This window comes from Sinocyclocheilus grahami, unplaced genomic scaffold (genome assembly GCF_001515645.1).
Source record: "Sinocyclocheilus grahami isolate Dianchi unplaced genomic scaffold, SAMN03320097.WGS_v1.1 scaffold537.1, whole genome shotgun sequence".
NCBI lineage: Eukaryota > Metazoa > Chordata > Actinopteri > Cypriniformes > Cyprinidae > Sinocyclocheilus > Sinocyclocheilus grahami.
Window position 1 is genome coordinate 644209 of NW_015505716.1, and position 25777 is coordinate 669985.

General features: G+C 36.1%; 1 protein-coding gene across 1 annotated transcript in view; it reads left to right on the forward strand.

Moving 5' to 3' along the window:
* Nucleotides 1–9507: 9507 nt before the first annotated feature.
* Nucleotides 9508–25777, forward strand: part of LOC107555540 (collagen alpha-1(VII) chain-like) — a 61079-nt gene continuing 44809 nt past the window's right edge. Inside the window, exons 1-4 of the mRNA XM_016238364.1 lie at nucleotides 9508–9743; nucleotides 15233–15456; nucleotides 21621–21801; nucleotides 21975–22134. Coding sequence (XP_016093850.1) covers nucleotides 15381–15456; nucleotides 21621–21801; nucleotides 21975–22134 — 417 coding nt within the window. The 5' untranslated portion in view covers nucleotides 9508–9743; nucleotides 15233–15380. The remainder of the gene's footprint in view (nucleotides 9744–15232; nucleotides 15457–21620; nucleotides 21802–21974; nucleotides 22135–25777) is intronic.

The following is a 25777-nucleotide window of genomic DNA, read 5'->3' on the forward strand; positions in this document are numbered from 1 at the left end:
AACGACTGGCATGTGAAACTACTTTGACATCTCAACACTCAGAAATAGCTGCTAAATTAGTGTTAAAGCAGCAATTATATAGTAGTATTTTTACATTGACTTAAAGGCTAAAACAGACATTAAGTTGAAACCATGATTGCTAGCACAATATAAACTATATCTGTTTTAATACAGGGGTGTAACAATATATTATATCAATATTTCTACTTTTTAAAGTAATAATTATGACTTGAGTCATAATTTCGAGTTTTTATCTCATAATTTTGACTTAGTAAGTCATAATGTCAATTCTTTTTAAATCTCGTAATTATGACAAGTATGTCATAATTTCGACTTTTTAAGGCATGATTTTTTTGTTACCTGGCGGAAATGGGCTTCCATAGTATTGTAGTTTGCTCAAATTTAAAATTTAATTTAGCATCAAATATAGTAAACCTAGAGGTGATATGTGTATTGTTACACCCATATGTATTGTTACACCCATGTACTAGTAGCAAAAACTGATGTTTTTGCATATCCAGGAGATAACTCAAATCTGTTTTTGTTGACATAAAAAAAGTTACGAAATTGCACATTCATAAATGTAACCCAAATAAAATGTCATGAATTTCAAGTAGTTTTTCAGGATGCAACATGATACACATAAGTTTCTGCAACCATGTCTGAATTTACTCATTTACACTCACATGTGGCATTTATTAGATCTGCATGCTAAATAAGGGAGCAGAATTTTCTTAGTTTTTAATAAAACGGATTATTATTATTATTATTACATAGTACATTTTATAAGAAAATGCTATTTAGGTTTTCCAAAATGTCACATTTAATTTAGTTTGTTGCTTGCCATTTCTTTGTGATTATTTGAAAAATTTCTTACACTTCTGATGTGCCACATGAGTTTAGTTCCCTTGTTGTTGTGCTGACACTTAAATCATCACTATATCAACCAATGTACTATTTATGTGCTGGATATTGACTACATTGTCTGCACAAACAGATCTGATTTCATACTGTAACCTAAGATCACTCCTTGCTAAATCTACCTCACTGAACATTGTCCAAACTTGGTCACACCGGGCCATGAAGAGTTTCCTTTTAGCCGTCTTCTAAGCATTCCTCAGGTCTCTGTTTGTGTCTGAGCACCTCATACACTCGTCTCCCAGCGGCTGGTTATGCCATCAGTGACTCCTTCTGTTACACCAATTTCTGCTCTCTTTCATCTGTAACTCTGCATTATGACTTGTTAAGGTCCATCCTCTCTCTCACCCCTTTTCCTCATTACTCCTCCTCTTCCTCCTGAGATTCATCCTTAGATACTTTTCAGAAGCTGAAGAAGCGTGGGATTTCCCGGTCGAAGGGTGTGTTGGCGGTGTGGATCTGGCCAAGTGTGCATCTCTAAACCATATGGAGATTCAACCTACCGCTGTGAAACAGACGCCAACTCTTACCTACAATTATGGTCGCTTTATTGGAGAAAATTAAAACATTTAGAATTTATGTTTAAAAATTGCTAGTAATCATCTATCTATCTATCTATCTATCTATCCATCCATCCATCCATCCATCCATCCATCCATCCATCCATCCATCCATCTATCTATCTATCTATCTATCTATCTATCTATCTATCTATCTATCTATCTATCTTCTATCTATCTATCTATCTATCTATCTACTGTATTTATAATGACACACACACACACACAATATTGTATTTTTCTGATGCACTTAAAATATGTATGTTAATGTAATATATATATTGCATGCATGTGTATGCCATTTTTAAACATTGCATTAACCTACATATTTTATGTGCTTTGGAAAAAATAATACTAGAAACAATATAATATTTAGATTTAAATTTTAATGTTTAAATATTGCTAATAATTTAGTTGGTTTTAAATGTGCAATAAACACAATTGCTGGCAGTGATAAATTATGCAACCATAATTTCCTCTATTAAATATATGAATTAATATGTATAACATTGTTGGAAAACAATGGCATATGGTGCAAAGCATTGCTGATTTATCTGATAGTTCAATGACTAGCTAAATAGAGTTTAAATATAAATAAATAAATACATATTTTTTGTACTTTTTAAAGGGGTCATATGATGTTGCTAAAAAGAACATTATTTTGTGTATTTGGTGTAATGAAATGTGTTTATGCGGTTTAAGGTTTAAAAAACACATTATTTTCCACATACTGTACATTATTGTTTCTCCTCTATGCCCCACCTTTCTGAAATGCGTAAAAATTGAAATCACATCATATGACCCCTTTAATGTTATCCAGCTAGATAGCTTTATTTAAATAGAATATTTAAATCAGCAGAATTCACAACAGGAATGTTCAAACCACCACACAAATCTAGATTTACATTTACAATGCATAAAAACTCTTTCACACTGGTCCCAGTGCATTGGGTCATCCTTATTGTGGATCCCTGTGCCCTTATGTTCTTTATCACTGCATGTGGAGACAGTTAAAGGATTTAGTATCTTGTATGTTTGCTTATGTATGTAGGGAGAAAACATTGGATTTGGCTGTGGCTCTGGGGGAATCTAGGGCTTGTCCCTGCTTGTGGTTTTCTACTCATTGCCTTACTGAATTTGAGAGAGGGCTGCATTCCTGTTACAATAAATTTGTGCATGGTTTTGATATTCAGTTAAGCATAAATCAAACCTGAGTTCAAAGACTGGCCTCATTAGGCATCTGACTGTCTGAGAGTCTGTAGCTTGCAGACTGGAACATGTGTATGTGTGGATATGCGATTTAATTGTAAATATAGACAGAAAGCTGTAAAGTGTGGACTGATGTGTTTAACAGATTTGACTCTTCCTCTTCCTAAGTCTATCAGTGTGCATTTGGCTTACTTTCTGAAATTCATCAGACTCTCTTTGCCTTATGGAAAGGATGGGCTTCTGGATCAGGTCCAAAAGAGGCACCCTAACCTGCCTGGACCATGTGCAAACACTAGAGAGATAGATAGATAGATAGATAGATAGATAGATAGATAGATAGATAGATAGATAGATAGATAGACAGACAGACAGACAGACAGACAGACAGACAGACAGACAGACAGACAGACAGATACTTTCAAATGTGTGCTCTTTCAAATTATATCCATATAAATATTGTACTTTTAATCTAAATACTTTCTGATTAAGTGATATCAATATAAATGTCTAATATTTTATTCCATTTACAGATAATATGGAAATTAATACATATTTTTCAAATCGAAATAATTATACAATTTAACATTTTACATGTTACGGTTTCATTCTGCTTTTATTCTGATGATGATATAAATATCACATATTTTATTCTATTTAACAGATAATATTTTACCAATTTATTTATGTTCTAAAAGCCTATTTAGGAAACAACATTTTGTCTTTTGAAGATCACAATTATTTTTTTCCACAGTAAAATTCATGCATACACCTGCCATTTTATTATAGCAAGAGTGTCCTCATTAGTTTAGTTTTTTCTAATTAAAGAATTTTATTTACCATATATGTGAATGGATTTCCATTTATTTTTTTCAAATGTGTGCTCTTTCAAATTATATCCATATAAATATTGTACTTTTAATCTACATACTTTCTGATTAAGTGATATCAATATAAATGTCTAATATTTTATTCCATTTACAGATAATATGGAAATTAATACATCTTTTTCAAATCAAAATAATTATAAAATTTAACATTTTACATGTTACGGTTTCATTCTGCTTTTATTCTGATGATGATATAAATATCACATATTTTATTCTATTTAACAGATAATATTTTACCAATTTATTTATGTTCTAAAAGCCTATTTAGGAAACAACATTTTGTCTTTATTTTTTTCCACAGTAAAATTCATGCATACAGCTGCCATTTTATTATAGCAAGAGTGTCCTCATTAGTTTAGTTTTTTCTAATTAAATAATTTTATTTACCATATATGTGAATGGATTTCCATTTATTTTCAGTCTTTATACATTCAAATAACATCTGAGTAACATCTTACATCAAAGCCAGAACATGATGTTATCTCTGGTCTACCTGCCTGATCTAAATTGCAGTGCAGGAATACAGTCTCAGGCATCATTAGTCCACTGAGCATGCAGAGCAGTATCCTAGGTCTGAAGGAGAGATGAGTAGACCTACAAAAAGATCAGTCCATGCACCACTAACTGCTTTTAGTTAAAATGCATAATTATAAAACATGGTTTCACTTGATTTTGAAGGTCCCTATAACAAATTCTGTTGACTATAAGTGACGTTGCACCTAATAAAGTGTTACCAAAAACATTTGTACTTGTTTTATCTGCTCAACTGGCCCCTGAGAATATAATTCTAGTTTAAAGGAATGGTTCCCTCAAAGGAATTTACTTACCCTGAGGACATCCAAGATGTAGATGAGTTTGTTTCTTCATTGGAACAGATTTGGAGAAATGTAGCATTACATCACTTGCTCACCAATGGATCCTCTGCAGTGAATGGGTGCCGTCAGAATGAGAGTTCAACCGGCTGATAAAAACATCACACTAATCCAGTAATGATGATTTTTTTGTTTGTTTATTACAAACACATTTTTAATTAATGGACTGAACTTGTGTGGATTACTTGTCGATTATTGTGGTGTTTTAATTAGCTGTTTGGACTCTTATTCTGATGGCACCCATTCACTGCAGTGGATCCATAGGTGAGCAAGTGAAGTAATGCTATTTATCCAAATCTGCTCCTCATCTACATCTTGGATGACCTGAAGGTGAGTACATTTTCAGCAAATTAAAATTTTTGAGTAAACTGCAGTGTTCCTTTAGGACCTCTGTTAGTTTAAAGTGTATGCATGTCGTTTGGAGGCATGTGAGTGTGTGTTTTTGTCATGTACATGTGTATCAGCATACTTTAGGCCTTTTGTTGTAGAATGAGATAGGCACTGTGCCACGTATCTGCCAGCAGGGGATACTTTTTTTTTTTTGAGTGCCGTGGGCAACAAGTCCTTGATTTATCTGGATAGAAACAACCTGACAGTTGTGCCAGAGACCACAGACATGCACACACACAACTGTAATGTTATATTAATATTCAAGCGCCATATTACTACTCCACGGCTCTCCTTATTTCATCTCTTTGCAGACACACTTCCATAACTTTAAATGAGGCACTTGTGTTTATGTTACATCAATCAATACTTTTTTCCCCCAAAAGCAAAACTAAGGCAGGCACATTATTTAAACATGGACTTTGAACTCATTCCACGTCGAAAACACAATTAAAGTGGAGTCAGAAAGGCACTGCAGGGCAGAATAATGAACTGTTGGGGCCAACGGAGCACAGAAAATGAACTTATAATTAAGATTTCAGCATTACATTAAATCTATACATCATCCAATTGGATTTTATTTCTCCCAGGAGCATGTGAAGCAATAGCTCTTTATTCATCCTAACTGCTGAAAACAGTCTTTTGTGGTGACGTGATGCATTTGAGGTCTATGTATGAAATGGTGTTGACGAGAGTGGTATACAGACACAAATGGTGACAGCCAGTGAAGAGGGGCTGCCTGTAAAAACAAGCTAACGTACCAACGGGGCAATTACCTCTCATGTCAATGATGTTTTTACAACATGTTAGAAACTCAGCCCAGCCCTGTGAATTCCTAATATATGACCGACAGGAGAGATTTCTTTGGATTTCTTTGTTTCTCTCGCACTGATCCCTGTGTACATCGCTGCTTTTACTCAAGCCTAAAGCTTGAATTTAATCAAAACACACTTTAGCTGCAGTATGAACCACTTTGGGGATTCGTAGGCATTTAAAAAACAGCAATTAGCTGCTAGTTTATGAAGACAAGCCTGTTTAATATTTCCCAGGCTGATTAGCCATTATCAGCTTTGTTCAACACATATTCCTCAGTGCTTATAATTGCTTTATGATGCAATAACTGCACCATTATCACACAGTAAGTTTTCCTAGCTGTGATCTATTTTTTCCACTTAGGTTTCAAACTCATCTCTAACGTTGCTAAAATTGTTCCTAAAATTATTAATTTTCAAATAAGTCTCAAATGTTCTTTAGTTGGGTGTTTCTCATAGCAAACTTAACATATTATTTTTATATGTTCTCTTATTTCTCCATTGCACTGTTTGCATTATGTGAGTTAATCAGTCAGGCGTAATGTACAGTCATCATTGCAAAATGAACCTCGACAGGGATATAATATATGTGTGTCTTTACACATTATTTTGTGAAAATGACCCAATTGACTGTACATTATTTGACTTTTTGTATGGATATTTACCAAATAAATAAAGAAATGGATATGAAATATTCATTGTTTTATTTTGTGAGACGAGGAAGCACAGTATATGAAAATTATCTGTGAGAAATTGCAATTTGTTACACACTTTAGTGGTCATGTAGTAAAAAAAAATATTGGACCACAAAATGCTGAAACTGACCAATCAGAATCTAAAAGGACATGATCAGGTTAAAAATAATAAATAATTTAAAAAGAGAATAGAATACAAGTATTTTAGAAAAAACACAAAATAAATCAGGAATAAAGCATGCAGGTCTACTTAAAGGTTAAAGAAATAAACAAAATGCAATAACACTAAATTTATTTTTAGGTTTAATGGTTTTTAGATTTATTTTTTATTGGCTCTAGATTGGAAGCTTTTTTTCTCTGTTTTTAGTGTCTTGTGTTCACCAAAGCTTCGTTTATTTAATCAAACATATATTTTAAAAAGCTGTAAAACTGGGAAAGATTATTACCATTTAAAATAACTTTTTTCCATTTTAATATATTTTAACATGTAATTTATTCCTGTGATGGCAAAAACAGAATTTTCAGCATCTATTATTCCAGTCTTCACTAGATGTGTCTTTACTGACACTTTTAATCACTTTAATGTATCCTTGCTGAAAAAAGTATTCATTTCTTTAAAAAAAAAATAATAATTCGTACTGAATTTTGAATGGTAGCATATAATGTTTCAAGTACAAGTGTTCTCCAAATCTTTACAATTGTTATATACGTATAGTGGTCTGAAAAGTTGCCTGCCGTTATGAACAAGCTCCCAAAGCCAGTTCATCTGCAATCTCTTTTTTTCTTTCAGTCTGGTCATCCCTCTTTTTTCATTGGATCTCCGCCTCTTCATCCCTCCAGACACCCACAGTCATGAGGATTTATGGCTCTCTTGGCGCCCTATAGATAGAGCTGACCCAGTGTCCAGAGAGGTCCTGAGACATGAAAGCCTGACCTTACTGTGCCCAGCATGCCTCTGCACACCTGTGGGCCGGCCAGGAGGACACTGGGAATCAATTTCTCCAGCCTTTCCATCCCGTCTATCTCTCTGTCCTTCTACTCATATAAAGCCTTCTTCCTCAGTAACTCAGTAACATTCGCCGTTGTGGCATCTTCCTAGGTCTACCCGAGGGACTTTCAATTACACAGTGTGTCACACTATTTTTCAAAACTCTGAGATGTTGTTTTGGGCTCTGGTTAAAGGCCCAAAATCATTCACACCAAGAATGATAACTATAACAATCACTGTATGAGTGTCCGCACCAATGCACAATAATGTACTGTAAGCATGGGCTGCAGTTATACTGTCTGGTGCTTTAAATGTTCACTTTGAAGCAGGATGGCATTAGCTGGAAAATGGAAAGTGATTCTGAAGTCATTCCAATGATATTGTTCCTCTGTGTTGATATCATTATAGTTGTGGACTCCAATATTCTCATAAAATCAAAATGATTATAAAAACTTCATATTTATTGTCGTCAATATAGTTATCATCCTTGGTGTGAATGGGCTTTAACTCCATAAATTGTGCTCTATCACATCATCCTTGGCTAATACTGCATGAGATGAAACGGAAGTTCAATCGATGTCATGTCAGTGTTAATATTATTTCTTGGGCTATCATTTAACATGCTAATTTAGTGTGATTAAATTTATTTTATTTTATACATATTTATGTATGTTATTTATTATTGATGTTTGATTTGTATAAATAATGTATATAAATATTGTGTATTGTGTATGTGTATATATATATATGTATTATAAATATATATATTTTATAAATTATATGCAAATTCATATATAATTTTTTTCTCTATTTTTTGTTTCATAAAATTCACATCTTGAAATAAAAAAAAATCTGTAACTTCTTTTGCATGTATGCAACACTCTTTACAGTCGCTTTTCCCTCCTTTTTTCTCTTTACGAATGCCCCATGCATGACCTTTGACCTCAGGGTCAGAACAGGTTTTCAGCTTGTCAGGTCTATGAGTGGGGCTTGCTGAATTATAGTGTCATGAGTGACAGCTGGCAAGAACCAATAAACTCCATCCCTGCATTCCTGCAGAACACCATTAAAAGCCTTTCATATCGCTTTCTCTGTTCAAACGGGGCAGTTACTGGGTTTTACTCTGCTGCTCCAGTGCAGTTCCTCGGGAAGGCATGTGACCAGCTCAGAGGTCTGGCAGTTTTATTTGTGAGATCTTAAAACCCTGGTGCTATATGTTCTCTGTGGAATAAGTCCACCTTTTTGACCCCAACTTCTGCTGCAGCTTTTCAAAAGTCATGTTTGGGAGGTCTCACATCAGCAATAATTTCAAGAGACTTTCCAAAGTGTCTAATTTTGTCCCCAGAGATTACAGATCCAAACAAAATTGCTTTTGATTTGACTTCGAGGTTTGAGGATTGTCTGTACCTTGTTCAGTAATTTTTGGAATTGCAGTGATGTAAGTAATTATTTGCTGTATGATTGTCATGTCATGCTGCCACTCAGGTGACCTTAGTTGCCCAAAAAAATGCAAGCAATTGTGCAAGATCTCAAAGCATATTAATGTTAAAGTCAAACTCTAAAGGACTAAAAGTCAATTACCATGCATATTCTTCATATAAAACATTTTCAACAAATTCAGAAAAAAAAGCCCCTAAAGGAACATGATAAGAGAAAAATGTATTTCAATGCTTTTGCATTCTTTTACAAAACGTTTGGGTTCCCCCACTAAACTTGTGTTTGCTCACAAAACGTTTGCAATAGAAATAATAAAGGTGGGAGAAACAAAAAACAATATGTCAGTGATTTTGTAAGAGAACGCAACACAATAGTTTTGCAAATGTTTGCAAGAGTAAAAAGGTTGACGTGGGAATGCAATACTTTCACGACAGAACCCAAACGTTTGGAAATCAAGTGCAAAAGTGCTGAAATATCTCCATCACAATGTCCTCTTAGTGGCTGCATAATTTTCCTTAAAAAATGTATATGAAATGAATGTACATTTTATATATAAAATATATAGTATAATTATAGAGAGACATATGTAATGTCTTCTCAGTTGCTGCTCTCTCTCTTTCTTCTTACTTTTCCTCTCCGTTTCACTCTCTCTCTCTCTCTCAATCCATCTTCTTGCCGTAACTGTGAGCCAACCTGTTGTAGCTCTTCCACACCCCCTAAACTTTCTCCTTCAGAGGTATTTGCTTCATTCATTCACTCTCTCTTTCTCTCACACACCCTCTTACAGGTCTCTTTCTAGGCCGTCTTGGATTCTCACACTCCTCGTCCTGGGACGTTGCGCTACAGTGTGTGGAGTCCCATAACCTGTTCTTGGATTGGATTATTACCTAATGGATCGCCAGCAGACTGGGTCTGTTTCAAGCAGGCAGCCGTTTTGCATTTGAGAGGAGGACCATGGTGCAGGGTACAGTTGGAAAGGTGAGTGAAGGTTTCGAGACGAACTTTTCAGCCCAATGCCTCACAATGCAGAAAGCAGTATATCTATCTAGCTCTCTGCCAAGTTTCTCTTGTTCGTTTTCTCTTTTTGGTGCACTCTGGATGTGGGCCATTTTCTCAGAGTGGTTCTCAACTAGTTTTACTTCATGATCCAGACATTCTTGGATGTCAGGTGGCGATTTAACACAGTACCAAACCTAGATTCAGTTTTTACTATTTTCTTTTACCTTGTGTTGTTTTGTTCATGAGTTTTCAGGATGAAGCAATGCCAAGCAACCTGTCCAAGTTGGCATCTGTCTAATTTGGCTTCAACCAAGCAACATATGAACTGACTCTAAAATATTGTAGAGTTTGTAGAGAACGCATGACTTTTGATGTCAACAACAATGTAGGAAATGTTTTCTATGTCTATTTATGTTGCTATCCTAATTATATTTGCATTGTAGCATTAGCATTTAACATTGTTTTCCCCTACTAACCGCAAACCAATCAGAACAGACCATTTTGGGGTCATGACCCTTCAGTTGAGAACCACTACTGTAAGTGCTCTTTTAATGTTCATTTTCTCAAACATCTACTGATCAAAGCTAGCATGATTTGACCCAAATTCATTTATTTGTTTAATGCATTGTTTGTTTAGGTAATTGTAGAACAAAATCAGAGACTCCATCCACCGTATGCCGTTCCACTCCATTTACCGCTGCATCTGACGGCTTCAATAGCCCCGCTAATGCAACTAAAAAGCCTTGAACCAGTTGGTAGAGTGTGTTGGTGATGTCTCCAGTCTGATAGCTTTTTCCTCCATGCACAGGCTTTTGCACGCCCCTCGAAGTCGAGCGGCACTCCAGATTTAGTCATAATGTCATAAATGAACCGCATAAAGTCACTTCATTACTGCACGCTGGCGGCCTGCCTCTTCCTGCAGCTGATAAGCCTCCACAAACAGCGTTCCTTCCAGCTATTATAGTGAGCGAGCGAATATTGGGAGCATGCATTTGGATATTTGTACTACAATAGATGTTTTGTGAGGACGTTCCTCCCACTATCTTAAAATCTTTCTTCGCTGAAGCAACATTTAAAAATTTCTGGCTTATCCCATGAATGGCCGCTTTTGAACTTTGTGTTCATGTTTGATTTAGTGCATTCACTATTAGCGTATTCATGGACTACAACAATTGCCATCTCTGTGTGTGCACTAGTGTGTTTTTGGACGCTTTTAAGAAATGTTTTTCACCCCAGTGTGTGTGTAACACTTAATTTAGAGCTGCAGACATAATCTTCTGCGAAGTGGCCGTGTTCATAAATGACTAACAAACAGCAGGGTTTGTAGAGAGAGCAAAAAGGGGCTTGGGTCGGCTCCTGTACCTTTATAATCCTTCAAAGTGCACAACGCTCACCTCTCCGGTCAGCCTGCGCTCGTGAGATTACATTCTCTGCTGCATGACTTTGCTGAATGCAAGTTGCTGTGCAGCAGGCGTCAGAAAAATATCCCTGGAGTCACGGCGGTAGCACCTTCCTGTCTGTACGTTGATGCGAATTATCGCTTGTTCAATCAGATTCATTCATAAATCGCACAATCAGACGGCGGACTCCAAAGTGCAGCAATTCAAAAAGTCTTATCTGCCCCGTCCAGAGTACCGGAGTCTATGAAAAGTCATGTAAACTGACTGCGGTACAGAAGTGCTTGAGGTTACATGCTCAAACAGGACTGAGTTTGAATGGTATGTGTCGAGCTCATGGCTCTGAAGTTTCTTGATGAAAAATCTGGCTGTGTTCCATTGCATCTGATAGGAAAACATGCCTTCTCCACTAATTTTGTATGCTGAGGGTATCTGACCTGCATGGAAGTGTCCGTGATCATAATAAAAAGTTTTAGCACTATGTAAAAATGCTTTATGGACTCCCATGTGCACCCATGAGAAGTTAGTTAAAGTCATCGAACCCTTGCAGCTGCATTAATTTTGTGGACTGTCAGACTCGTTCCTGCACATTAGAAGTGGCAGTTGTGCAGTAAAGCATTGCATTAGCATGGCTGTGGTTTCTGCACAGCTTGACAGTGCTGTCTGTTGGCTGAACAGAGACTCTGTAGTTGTAATATTCCCCACAGATGTAACCTGACAAAGCCGCAGCGACTCTGTGCAAGATCATTGATTCCGTATGGTGTGTAGTTAGTTAGCGCAGTATTTGGAATGACAGCGTTTATTTGGCTAGAAAGCTGTTCACCTGTCTGACACTTCTGGATTTAGCTTGAAGAGCTTTCACAGTTTGGAATTAGTTGTGATTTCAAAGGATGAAGAGATTTTGCCATAATTAAAGCTTCTCAGAAATTTGGAGATTTTGTTTTCAGTTATGTATTCAGTCGGTCACATTGTGAGATATGTCTTGTCACAATCACTAGAAATAAAGTAATTGTGACATGTAAAGTGACATTATGAGATATTAAATCACAATTATTGCATATAAAGTGACAAGGTGTGTGATATTAAGTCAGAAATATGAAAAGTCACAGTTATTCATTATAACACAATCACAGTAACTTAAGTCATAATTGTAACATAATGACCTGGTTTCACAGACAGGGCTTAGACTAAGCCAGGATTAGGCCATAGTTACATTTGGATATTAAAGTAATTTTTATAAACGTGCCTTAGAAAATAACATTACTTTGTCTTGAGACAAAACAAAGGCACTGATATATTTTAAGATCAGTCAGTGCAAGTTTATTTCAGTTAAAACAGCTCAGACTTACATTTTAGTCTGGGACTAGGCTCAAGCCTTGTCTGTGAAACCGGGGGATAAAGTCATATTGTGAGATATTAAATGAAAATGATCACATAAAAAGACAATGTGAGATATTAATTCACAATTATGATCTATAGTCACATTATAAGATATTAAGTCAGAATTATGGCATGTTAAGTCACTTTGTATGATATTAATCACGAGAAATAAAGTCGTAACTGTGATAGTCACATTCTGAAGAAATAAAGTTGCTATTGTGACATATAAAGCCACATTCACAAGAAATAGTCTCAATTATGACAATCACAAAGTGAGATATAAAGTCATGATTATGACAGAGTCACACTATGAATTATGACAAAATCACATTGTGAGATACTAATCACAAGAAATGTTGCAATTGTGATATAGTCAATCAAAAGAAATGCATTTGCTATTGTGACAGTCACAATCACAAGAATCGCATTGTGAGATTTGAAGTCACAGTTATGACAGTCACATTATGAGATATTAAATCACAATTCTGAGACATTAAGCTGACTTAAAAAGTCATATTGTGAGATATTAAGACACAGTTGTTACAAAGTCACAGTATGATATATGAAGTTACATTGTAAGATATAAAGTCATAATCATGAGAAATTAAGTAACAATTATAACACATTGTAAGCTTTTGTAGGATTGTATGATATAAAGCCACATTTTCAAGAAATATAGTCACAGTTCCTGAGATATAGTAATCTGTGAACAATCATTTTGGAGTTCTGAGATATAAAGTCACAATTACAAGGTGCTTTTGTGTGACTACTTCCAAATTATGACAGAATTTGCCATTTCTTGATACACTGGTAAAGACCTCATTTTCCTTTCAGATAAGATAATTTTAGACAAAAGGATTCTTGGACAAGTTACGTCAAAGAATTGGTGTCCTTGAGGGGAAACCAAAAATTCTGGAACCTTCTGTCCTGAAGGTAGTTCTGTTCTGGAATTCTTGACTCAGAATGACTGTATTGAATGACAGGATCAGTATTTTCACTGCAGTTCTCACCTTACGCTCTGGACCACACACAGACATGAATATCAATGAGCAGTCTGAGCCTGTTAAGTTGAACTACACACTTGGTGTCTTTCACAAAGGTCAGGTTTGTTGTGATACTCTGACCTCAATGTTAACTATGTTGTGTGATATAACCTGCTCAAAGTGGCGAGTCACTGTCATTGTATTGTTAGACATTTTGTGGTCACACCAATATGTGAAGATGCATCGATAAATATATCAAATTTTTCCAGTTTTATTAATGCTGTTCCCTAGATGCTTAAGGTGGTTTCCAATCACAGTCCACAGTTTGCATAAATAACACATAGGAGGCCTTATCATAACCTACATATGGAACCAGACATGTTTTTTTAAATAATTAAAAACTCTGGCAAAAATCCAACTAAGCAAACTTAGCAGTAAAACCTAACTGGTGAAGCTGGTCAAGCAAGGAAGTATTGCTAGTTAAGCTAGTTGAAAGCCTGTTGAAGTAGAATCCCATGCTGAAAATCAGCATCCAAAATATTACAAATGATGACAGCCAGCTTGTGTTTTCAGCAGATGTTTCATGCAGTATCTTATACATTTTTAAACATTTTGAACCTGAGGCAAAATAAAAGCATTACAAATGTATTGCTGTATTCCTCCAAGCTTTATAGTGATTTAAAAGTGATTACTGGTTTCCTCTTAAAGGGACAGCTGACCAAAAAATGAAAAATCTGTCATTATTTACTTGTTCCAAACTTGTTTGACTTACTTCGTTCCATAGAACACAAAAGAGATGTTAAGCAGAATGTTTAGGCTGCTCTTTTCCAAACATTGAAAGTGTATTTTTTTACAGTTTTTTTTTATCGTTTTATTGATCTCTTATGCTCACCAAGACTGTATTTATGTGTTTTAAATACAATGAAAATAGTCATATTGTGAAATATTATTTTATTATATTTTCAAATATTCCTGATGGCAAAGCTGTATTTTCAACAGCCATTACTCCAGTCTTCAGTCTCACATGTTCCTTCTAGAGCTCATTGTTTATTTGATATAGAAATGTTTTGTAACATTAAAAATGCATTTACCGTCACTTTTGATCAATTAAATGTACCCTTGCTGAATAAAAGTATTAAAAATCTTACCGACCACAAACATTTGAACGGTAGCGTAAGTAAGCCTGTAATTCAGTTTATATCTGCATATTCAAATATGTTTCAATTTGTTTTTGGGACCTTGACAACCTGAGGTTTCTATCCACTTTCATGATATGGAAAAAAGCAGTCTCTTAAGCATCTCTTTATGTGTTCAACAAAAGAAAGAAAACCATCCAATTCTGGATTATCATTTTAAGCTTAACTATTCATTATTATTGTACAGAAGATTCCTCTGTTAAATTTAAATATGTGACACACTGAGAGGAAAAAACGTGGTAGAACTTCATTGTGCAGTACCGAACTTTCTTAACCTTAAACAATTATCTTTTATTTGAATAATACCTGTCTCTATCTAAGTGCTATTCATTTCTTAACCGGCGCTCAGAAGGCCTGCGCAGCCATATCTGACAGGATAAATGTGCCGGATTATACAGGCGATTTTCAGTGAAGATTCATACTCAGCTAACAGAATAGATCAAAACAATTATTCTGAATGTGTGTATATGCATATGTATGACGATACCGATCTCTCTTCCTCTGTTTTACAGATAAAAGGGAGAGAGCATAGCAGCTAAATAAAGTGGAGAACAAGCCCGTCTCAGGACATCAGTCCAAAGAAGAGGATCTGCCGGCAGAGAGATAAGAGGGGGAGGACAGGGAACGTAAGAGAGAGTCGGAGGACGAGAGAGAGAGAGAATGGGATATTGCGGCATGTGGATCTTCCTCTTGTCCCTTTCTCTCTTCTATCAAAGCGCCACTGCAGAGGCTGAAGGTAGACTGCTGACTCATGCTTTATCTACATGCGATAGGGCCTCTTCAGTCCCCAGTGAACTGCCAATATACCGCCCTTCAATCAATCACACTCTGAAAAGTTTGCAGGCAAAATGAACACTTGCCAAGCACTAAATGCGGGTAAAATTTGGTGAGCAACTAAAATTGAGTTAATCTCAGTAGACACAATGATATACAACCTTTTGTGTTAGGATGCGAGTTAAAAGTGAAAAAGAAGGAAAACTTCCAAGAAGAAAAAAATGTATATGTAAATCATGTTGTAAATTCCTTCTTTTTTCTTTAGTTCTTGATTTGACTAGCATTTAAGACATTTTTACTCCAGAATTTCATATCAATTATTTTTAAAATGATATATAGATAAGTTGATATGCTAGATCCTAGTTAATAAGTTGGACCAGACAGATACGTATGCTGAAGTTAGACAACAGAAACACCAAATTATTTTATTTTATTTTATTTATTAGTTGAATAATTAATCACTAATTAGCTTTTTATCTATTCAATTATTTTGTTTTATTTTATTTTATTAGCTGAATAATTCATCAGTTACTTCCATGTCAGTGCGTATCTAATTCAATTTTCATTTTATTTTATTTTACTTTTACTGATGTCACTCTGTACCATTTTTGTCCAGAAAAAGCCCCCTTTATTTTATTTTTTACTTTTATATGTAGTTATGTATTTGTAGATGCATATTTTTATTTTTTTATATTTGTATTTTATTCAATTTGTTTTATTAGTTGAATAATTTACAGAATAATCAATTATTTACTAATGTCAGTGCTTTTTGGCTAATTATATTTTATTTTATTTTTATTTATTACTTGAATAATTAATCAGTTACTTCAGTGTTAGAGCATTTTATTTTTTCAATTTGTTTTTATTTTATTAGTTGAATTATTATTAATTATTAATCAGATTTTTCTCTATTGACGTTTTTCATTTTTTATTTTATTTTATTCTATTTTATTAATTTATTTTATGAATTGAATAATTAATCAGTTACTTCCATGTCAGTGCTTATCTTTTCAAATCATTTTATTTTATTTGACTTTTACTGCTGTCACTCTGTACTATTTTTGTCCGGGAAAAAGCCCCCAAAAATATAAATGTCTTTGATGAATCCCCACACCCTTACAAATTTCTTATGTTGCATGAAGTTTCGCAATAGGGAAGTCCGTCTTCAGTCATGTCCATGTGTGTCAGTCCTCGTCTGTCTGCACACCTGAAGAGACTGTACAGGTGGAGTTGAAGTGGACACAGAGTTCTTTCCACATGTGTCCTGCTGAGTCAGCAGGTTCTGTCTGCGGGCCATCTGCACACCTCCTGCAGCTTGATACCTTTGGTTTGAGCCTTTTCAGATAAATCACTGTACCCCTCTCTGATTTCCATCACCACAGATCCGTCTGCAAAGAAATCAGTGTGTGCGTGTTTATGTTTCACCTTGAACTGTGTGTGTGAGGGAGAGAGAGGCAGACAGAGTGGGAAAGAGCGAGAATGTGAAACATATTGAATTCACGCAGGATGGTTTTAGAGCAGTCTGTCAGGACCAATTACTGACTGAGGCTCTAATGCCCTGAAACACTGTAATTTTCCACACCTCTTCAAAATTGCTGTTTGCAGTGACAGACACTTGACTATGAAATGGAAAGAATGTATTTTCCAAGGTCACGTCCTTGTACTCTTTCAGCATCACACCTGCTTTATGTCGAAATCCTGTTAAATGTACTGTAAAAGCACGAGTCATCTAACCCCGGTAATCAACCCTTATAACTGTAAATACACAGGCAGCCACTTTTCATTGCTGTCAAGGCATTGTTGTCATGGTAATGGCCTGCCAGATGCTTTAAAATTAAGTAAATGTTTGCTTAATAACCTTATTTCTTCACTGACTTTATGAGTCAGCACTGAACTGAGCTCTTTTAAGTTGTATCATGTTAAACCACATCATCTTCACAGGCTGATGATTTTAATCTAGCAGCAGATGATTTTAGTGTAATCCTCTACGCACATAACTGCACGGTCTGTGACTGCGGATGAGATGTATCTAGAAAGTCAAACTGAAGATGATCTGTTTATTGTGCTGTATACGATGATGAGTCTGTCCTGACATGGCAGTGCTGCATTGTGGCTCTTTTGTGGGTTGAAGTTATCACTATCAGTTAAAAAATTATGATAATAAATAATGCTCTTAGACTGAATAATTCGCTTATTCAGCTAGAGGCGTCATCTTCTGGTGCGACGTGGGAATCCCTCACAGTGCATTATGGGTATTATCTAGCAGTTGAGTGCACATCTGTTGCACACTCGTTATTGAGGTGCATTATGGGATTGAACGTTTGCACTTGATAATGTCCACTATGGTTTTGTACACCACTACAAATGGCAGTGCCCGATTTCAAGGGGTCATGAACTGAGAAATCTAAATTTCCTTGATCTTTTGATAAATAAGAGGTCATTGCGCTATAAAAACATCAAAACTTTCTCGTTAGTCTAAAAACAGCTTATATTGAAGCCGTCTGCCAAAACGATAGGTTGTGGAATTTGCCACTTTATGACGTAATAGTGTGACTAAACACTGCCTCCGCAGAAAATGATCAACACCTGCTTCTACATCACTGCCTGTTTAGCCCCACCCACCGATTTGTGCACATAGTAGGTAAATGACAAGAGTGGCAAACACAGGTCTACGCAGACACCAAACGATTAACTTTATTTGATTAACTTTTTTTTAAATGAGGTTCCAGACTTGGTCCTTTGTTCACTTCATTTTAGAAATATTAAAACTAAAAGATGATGCTGTGCCTATGATGTCGCAAGTGCAAGTAACTGTTTTTATTACGTGATCACAATTGCTTTGTCTGTCATTACAGATCGTTTGATATGTACTGAGTATTTATGCGTTTTTATCCTAAATGACAGCAGCATCCATCTGTGAAGGATGTAGGCTGTCAAACACTCAATTATTAGTCAGTCATAGCAGTGGGCGTTTTTCTGAGTCTACAATCCGCTACGCCTATTCAAACGGAGCGTTCTGATTGGGGGGTCAAAACAGGACAGAAAATAGCTTATTACTTCTAAATTATGAGGTTTTTTTATGTAAAAATCTTGATGACATTGTAAGTGGACCTCAGAGAACAGTACAAAATAAAAAAGGCAGTTCATGACCCCTTTAAGGGTATGGGGGAGATTTCCAATTAGGAAGCATAAGTGATTGTGAATCAGTTTCACCTACTTTCCAGTAGTACTTGCAGTAGTACTAGCACCTACTTTGGTGCTTTGGTTCACCAACAGGTGTGCTGGAGAGGCGACGGCAAGAAAACCCCCCAAAAAGGGAATGGTTTTGCAAGTGGTGGTGACAGACAACTGCTCTCTCCTTATCCTTCCTGACTGTTTTGTCCCTAGTTTTGTATATTGTGTTAGGGTCGTTCTCACTGCTTGTAGCATAAGGCAGTACCTGCAACCCAATTAGGTTGCACAGGTAGTCCAGCTTCTCCAGGATGGTACTTTCATACATGCTGATGCAAGGAGATTTAGGTGTCTTCCAGCACAGTCTCAAGAGCATGGAGGAGATACTGGGAGATGGTTTGTTACACAAGAAGAGCTGGACAGGGCTATAGAAGAGAAACGTCCCAGCAGCAGGACTGGTATCTGCTCATTTGTTTGAGGAGGAACAGGAGGAGCACCAGAGTGGAGTGCAAGAGTCCTCAAAAAATGACCTCCAGCAGGCTGCTGGTGTGCATGTTTCTGTCCAAACTGTCAGATATAGGCTCCATAAGGGTAGCATGATGGCCTGACGTCCTGTAGTGGGACCTGTGCTCACAACCCAGGACCATGCAGCTCAATTGGCATTTGCCAGTGAACATCAAAACTAGCTAGCCAACGGTAACCTTATTGCTGTTAGGTACCGGGATGAAATCCTCAGAGCTGCTGTCAGACCTTACGCTGGTGCAGTGGGCCTTGGGTTCCTGCATGACAATGCCCAGCTTCATGTGGCCGGATTGATGCCATCGACTGGTCCTCACATTCCCCAGACCTGAATCCAAGTAGCACCACACACTGTCCAGGAGCCAGTGCTGGGAGATTACTTGTAAATTGTAGTCTGTTACTTACATGACAAAACATTGTAGTCAGTTTTAGGTAATATAGTCAGACTACTTTTAGATTACTTTTGACTTAACACGTTCATCACATTGATTTAAATAGAATGCCTCTAGACCCTCAGCGCTGCCTGCAGAGAGTATCCTCACTGAACCGTTAAAGTTTACTTTTGATGAACTTCCCTATTGCATGAAAGCAGTTTTCTCTTTTAGAATGCTGTATATGAGTGATCAATCATTAAAGCCTGCAGTGTTTGTTCCCTTCTGCTGTGGGTGGCACAGATTTTCCCAACTCTGTGCAGCAACCTTTCCCGGAAATGAGACTGAACTTTTTATGTAGTTCCTGCCAGATGATCAACAACATTGTGTCGTTTAATGCATATACTTTTGTTTCCAGAGCTCTATTGAGTTCTGATTTTATAATAGCGTCTGTCATCTTGTGGTGGTTGGGGGGGAAACAAGAAAATTTCAAAGCATTCTTCTGAGAGTGAGTTAGAGGCGTTGAAAAGCTCGGGATGTACTTGTTGTCTTCAGTTTTGTTTATTTTAGGTGTGGGTGTGTGAAACGATGTTCTCTCATCTGTGAGATCTGGCTGTACATTGTCCGCTGCTATTAAGTCTAATCTAGTACTGATTAGCTCCTGCCTAAAACAGCTCATCTTTGGAGAGTTATCTGATTCAGAGGACATCTGCAGTCCACTTAGTGCCAGCCATTACAAGTTTCACAGTGATTGTGCAATCACCTCATGACCAAGGCCACATCTGCACCAATCAAAGACAGAAAAAAATGAATATTTGGATACAGTTTAAGGATGCACACTACCAGAAAAGAAGCTCAGAAAACATCCTGAAATTGTAGGTCATATGAAACCATAACAAGCACTAGATGACTGGACTTCTCTTCTGATCTGAGCCTTTAGCTGCTATTCCTGTTTAATGTGCTTTCTAAAGTGCAGGTCACTTGGCATAAATTTACAAGCTCTTAAAATCTGTATTTTCTCTGAGTCTACACTGCCATCTAACGGTGGCCAAACACATTGTTGCTGGGTGTGAACAAGATGAGGATGCGCCCTTCAAAAATATGATTCAAAATTGAACTAAGAATGTCAAGTCAGTTCAGTTCCTGAATTTTATTGAAATATGATGCAAAAATTCAATTTAATTTTATACTAAGCATAACTAAAATACAATCAGGAAAATTCACATTTGATTGATTTTTGAGAGTAGTATAATTTAAATAATTGTGATAACACTTTAATTAATGCAATAACAATGTACTAATAACTAACAATGTGCAATACATTTGTGACAGTGTAACGTTAGTAAAAAAATTTAATGTAAAAAATGAACAATGTTCATTGTTACATGTTGGCTCAGGTCCATTAGCCTAAATAATATTAACAGATACTAATTTTGATAATGTATTAGTAAATGTTGAAATTAACATGAACTAAGATTAATAAATACTTTGGAAGTATTTTCATTGTTATTTCATGTTGACTAATGTAATTACCTAATGTTAACAAGTAGAACCTTATTGTAAAATGTTACCATAATATTTTCATATTTTTTCATTACTATACTCAAAATGTGCGGGATATTATCAGTTGTATATTTTTAATTGGCATATTATAGTTAATCAATATTTAAAAGGTTACCTATCAATAATTATATAAATTCAAAAATAAATAAAATTGAATTATATTAATTCAAACTAATTAATAAATCATTAAATTTATTTAATGTTCATTTTATGTATGAGCCCTGGAAGAAGAATTCTCTAATTTAACATAAATAAAGTCAATAAAAAATATATGACTTGTAATAGACAAGGCTTTTTATTGCACGAATGAAATACCCCTATTATGTTTATCTTCTATGATTTATAATACTGAAATCCATCTTGCTTTCAAAACAAATCAGGTTTCTGTGGTGTGTATGTGTCCAATCCCCCTGAAGTATGCCTAACTTTCTCAATATTAAATATTAACCATCTTATTAAAACAATTTCATTTATAAAGCCATTCTCTTTTTTTTCTTTTCAGTATGTCGTACTGCCATGCCTGCTGATATTGTGTTCCTGGTGGATGATTCCTGGTCAGTGGGTCCGACCAGCTTCCAGCAGATCAAAGAGTTCATAGCGGACATCATCCGAGCCTTCCAGGGAAGTGTGGCTGGACAGGAAGGCATTCGCTTTGGAGTGACTGTCTATTCAGACTTGCCCAGGTCAGTATACATACTGAGGCGGGTTAGTGTTTGCACAACAGAGAGACGATTTCTGCTGTGAAAATGATTATGAGAGAATAAACACTATAATATATAATGTGTATATTCCTGACCTCAGTAAGCACAAATTGACTGCTTGAATATTCTATGCATCTGGCTGTGTCCTTGTTTAGGATGCGTATAGCTCTGACGGATTATTCGACTCTGGAGGAAGTGCTGAGAGCAGTGGAGGAGGTGCCATATGAGGGAGGCAACAGCCGCACCGGCTTGGCATTGGAATTCCTTGTCGAGTCTGTGTTCAGTCCTTCTATCATCAGAGACAATGCCCCAAAGGTGTGACACTTCAATCATAATCACTTCAAAACACCTTTTTCATGCCTAACCCAACTGCGAGAGAAAAGGACCATATATGCTGCATTATAAGTGCTTCATAAATAAAAAAAGACAAGTTCACACACAACAAAACCCATGTTAGAGGCACAACAGAGATTTTAAAATGACTTTTATACGACATTGCATATTTACTCAAAATGTTAAGTGCCTTGACACAACAATCAGTTTGTCCACACCAGGCACGTGCACACATAGACATAAAAGGGGGCTTGAGCACCTGCCCTTTTTCTTCCTCGAGAGAAAGTGCCTTTTTTTCTGGGGAGTGTCTTCTTTTTTTGATAAATGAATATATGTAGCTATATGTGCGCGTGTGTGTGTATTTCTGTTTGCGCACAGCTTTCCCTGTCAAACTAATAAAAAATCCAAACATCAGGTCGGGTCGGGAAATGTAGAGACTGTCAAGTTTCGACTTGTAGCACACATTGATCGGCACATGCGCATCAGGCAGAGCCAGTAGCCCCTCACTGCAGAACAAAGATCCAGGGAGCGGGGTTGGATCCACATCTAGGGGGTGGAGATGGTAGGTTTAGGGCTGGAGATGGGTGGGTTTAGGGATCAGGGGGTGGAGACAGGTAGGTTTAGGTATATGTAAGGTGGGAGGAGTTCTGGATCCAACCTCGACCCCTGGATCTTGTGTTCTGCAGTGAGGACCAAGTGAAGCCCTCCCTCCCTTTCCAGTTGTGTTTGTCTTGGTGTGGAAGTGAGTGGTGAAGAACAAAAGACTAAAAGCTATCGTGCCTCGAATTTACAGCTAATTACCCAAAAGGCAAATATAGTTAATTTGTCTTGCTAACATCCATGACTCATGAGAGCTACATGATTCAGTTCACTGCATGATTCAGTTTATTAAAATGCATTTAGAATGATCACAAAATTCAAGATATGGGGGCAGAAATGTATATATTTATATAATTTCATATAGTTAATCAGTATCATGCGAAGACTGACGTTTTTTCCACCAAAAAGCAGCATGATTACAAATGTGATATTGATTTTATACAGTAGTTCAGTAAACAAGAATTTAATAATAAGATACTTACATTTTAGACACAATATTGACTGTTTTTGCTGTATTTCGCCAACAAATATAATTCCAATTGGCATCCTGAGCAACATGACAGTGTTTCGTTCCTGAATGAATCAACCGTTTAAATGATTCGGTTCAGTCGCAATGACTCACTTATTAACATTGACTTGCTGCCACCTACTGGCGGTTTTAATTTCACATTTAAAGTATCTTTTCATTTTTTTTTTATAATTTCAAATATCAGTATTCAACGTTTTATGTTTAAAATATCAAAACAGTATGAATGCATTTGTAACTGCAGGTTAAATACATTCATGTCCTTTATTAAACAGTGTGTAAATGCATCTAAATGCCCCTTCTAATGCAGCTTCTGTGTTTTCTCTTCATTGCAAAGATGGATTTTGTCAATACTGATTTCATTTAAAAGGTAAAAATCTATTTAAACTTATTTGAAAAGATTAATTTCTATCACTGCTGTGAACTGATCACCACACAGAATATGAAGAATATCAAAAATTTTAGGAGTCCGCTGTCCACGGCAGTCCTTAAGATATCAGCACAATAACACACTCAGCAAAATATCATCTAATTATTGTTATCAATAAAGTCCCAGAAAATATTGAGATATATTTTTGGTAATATCGCACACCCCTAATATATTTAACGGTTTGATTAGAAAATAAATAAATAAATAAATAAATATGAGAAGTGCCCTTTTTTCTACTTGAGCCCCTAACCCTCAAAATGTCTGTGCACGTCCCTGGTCCACACTGACCACAATTTGCTGCACGATATGACACAATCACAGCCAATACCATACAGTTATGAGGATCAGGATTGTGAACCAAGGACATTTGGAAGTGGTCAGGGCTACGCACTTAAAAATAAAGGTTCCAAAAGGGAGCTTTTTCACAGTGGTTCCCCAAAGAACCTATCAGTGAACTGTTCTTAAAAGGATTTAATGTAAAGAACATTTTTTAAATCTAAAGAGCCTTTTCCAACTATACTCTTAAAAAATGAAAGTTCCAAAAGGAAATGCCATGCCATATAGAAGAACCATTTTGTTTCTCTAAAGAACCTTTCAGTGAACAGTTCCTAAAAGAACCTTTTTTTTCTTAGTGTGGAGAACATTTCAGTAGTCTGAAGAACATTTTTCCACCATAAAGAACCTTTTGTGGATTGGAAAGGTTCCATGGATGTTAAGGTTTTTCATGAAACTATAGATGCCAATAAAGAACCTTTAGTGTTAAGACTCTATAAAGAGCCCTTTGTTGAATAGAAAGATTTAATGGATGTTAAAGGTTCTTCATGGAAGCATAGATGCCAATAAAGAGTGCACCTAGCATGACGATGCATGAATGTAAACCAATCAAATGACAAAGTCATGCTGCTTGTCATGGTCACATCTTGTACTGTTTTATTTGCACCTCATTCGCACCTCAATACTGAATCTCAGTGATATCTGCACATGATTAAAACTGCAGCAAAGTATTTAAATGCTACATTTCCAAATGAAACATCCTGTCACATATACACAGAACAACCTTCTAATTATATATCTCAAAGAGCTGCACCTGCAATCACTCTATTGATTCTGTCAGGACATCACGTCCTGCGCTGCAGTGCACACCGCAGTGTCCCACCCATCCTAATTTAGGGCTTGATTAGGATTCCAAACCGCAGCTGCTGGTCTTGCTGTAGAGCACCTGGTGTGGAGAAATGAGCGGGCGTTTATAATGAACTGCAGAGATTTCACCTTTTATTAAAACTCTCATCACATACATACACTGTAATGGCATGCTAGTGTAGAGTGCATAAAGATGAACCCAGACGCAGCGCGACGAATGCTGGTGAACTTTAGGTGACCCAGGAGATGTTTCCTTTTCAGAATACTCATTTGTGAATGTAAGCGACTTTGCAGGTTTGGATCTGCTGCGGTCGGGGAATTATGTATGCAATGAGATGATAATTCATGCTGTGTGCTTTCAAGGGCATCAGTATCAGCGTGATGCTCTTAATGGCAGATTGAGTCCTTTAACAAAAATGCACACTTTTGGGTGGATTTCATGAAAGCTGACAAGGAAAAGTCCCAGTCATATTTCACACCAAAAATCAAAAGCAAAAAAATCTGCATAAAGACAATAATGTTGTTGTTTTCAATAAATTATATTTTTCATGACATAGAAGCATATTTCACCTCTCAGATTACTGTAATGCATTATGGTAATATATTACAGTAATGAGAATCATTGTTGAAAATAATAGGAATAGTAAAAGTATGTGTTGATGCATTTTTGTGACTAAAATTGGAGTGGAAAAAAATGCCTGATCGTCCTGAAAATGTCACAATGCAAAAATGTAATGTTCCTACTATAAATGTAGGCCTCATTTTCTATAAGCAAAATATAATTAGTTTTTTTCCTGTTAACATTTTATTTTACAGTCCTGTTCTACATTTATGTGCAATGTACTTACTATAATAACTGACTCCAAACCTAACCTTAACCCATGTTAAGTCCATGTAGTTCCATCATCATATAACAGTTGCTGTGTAAG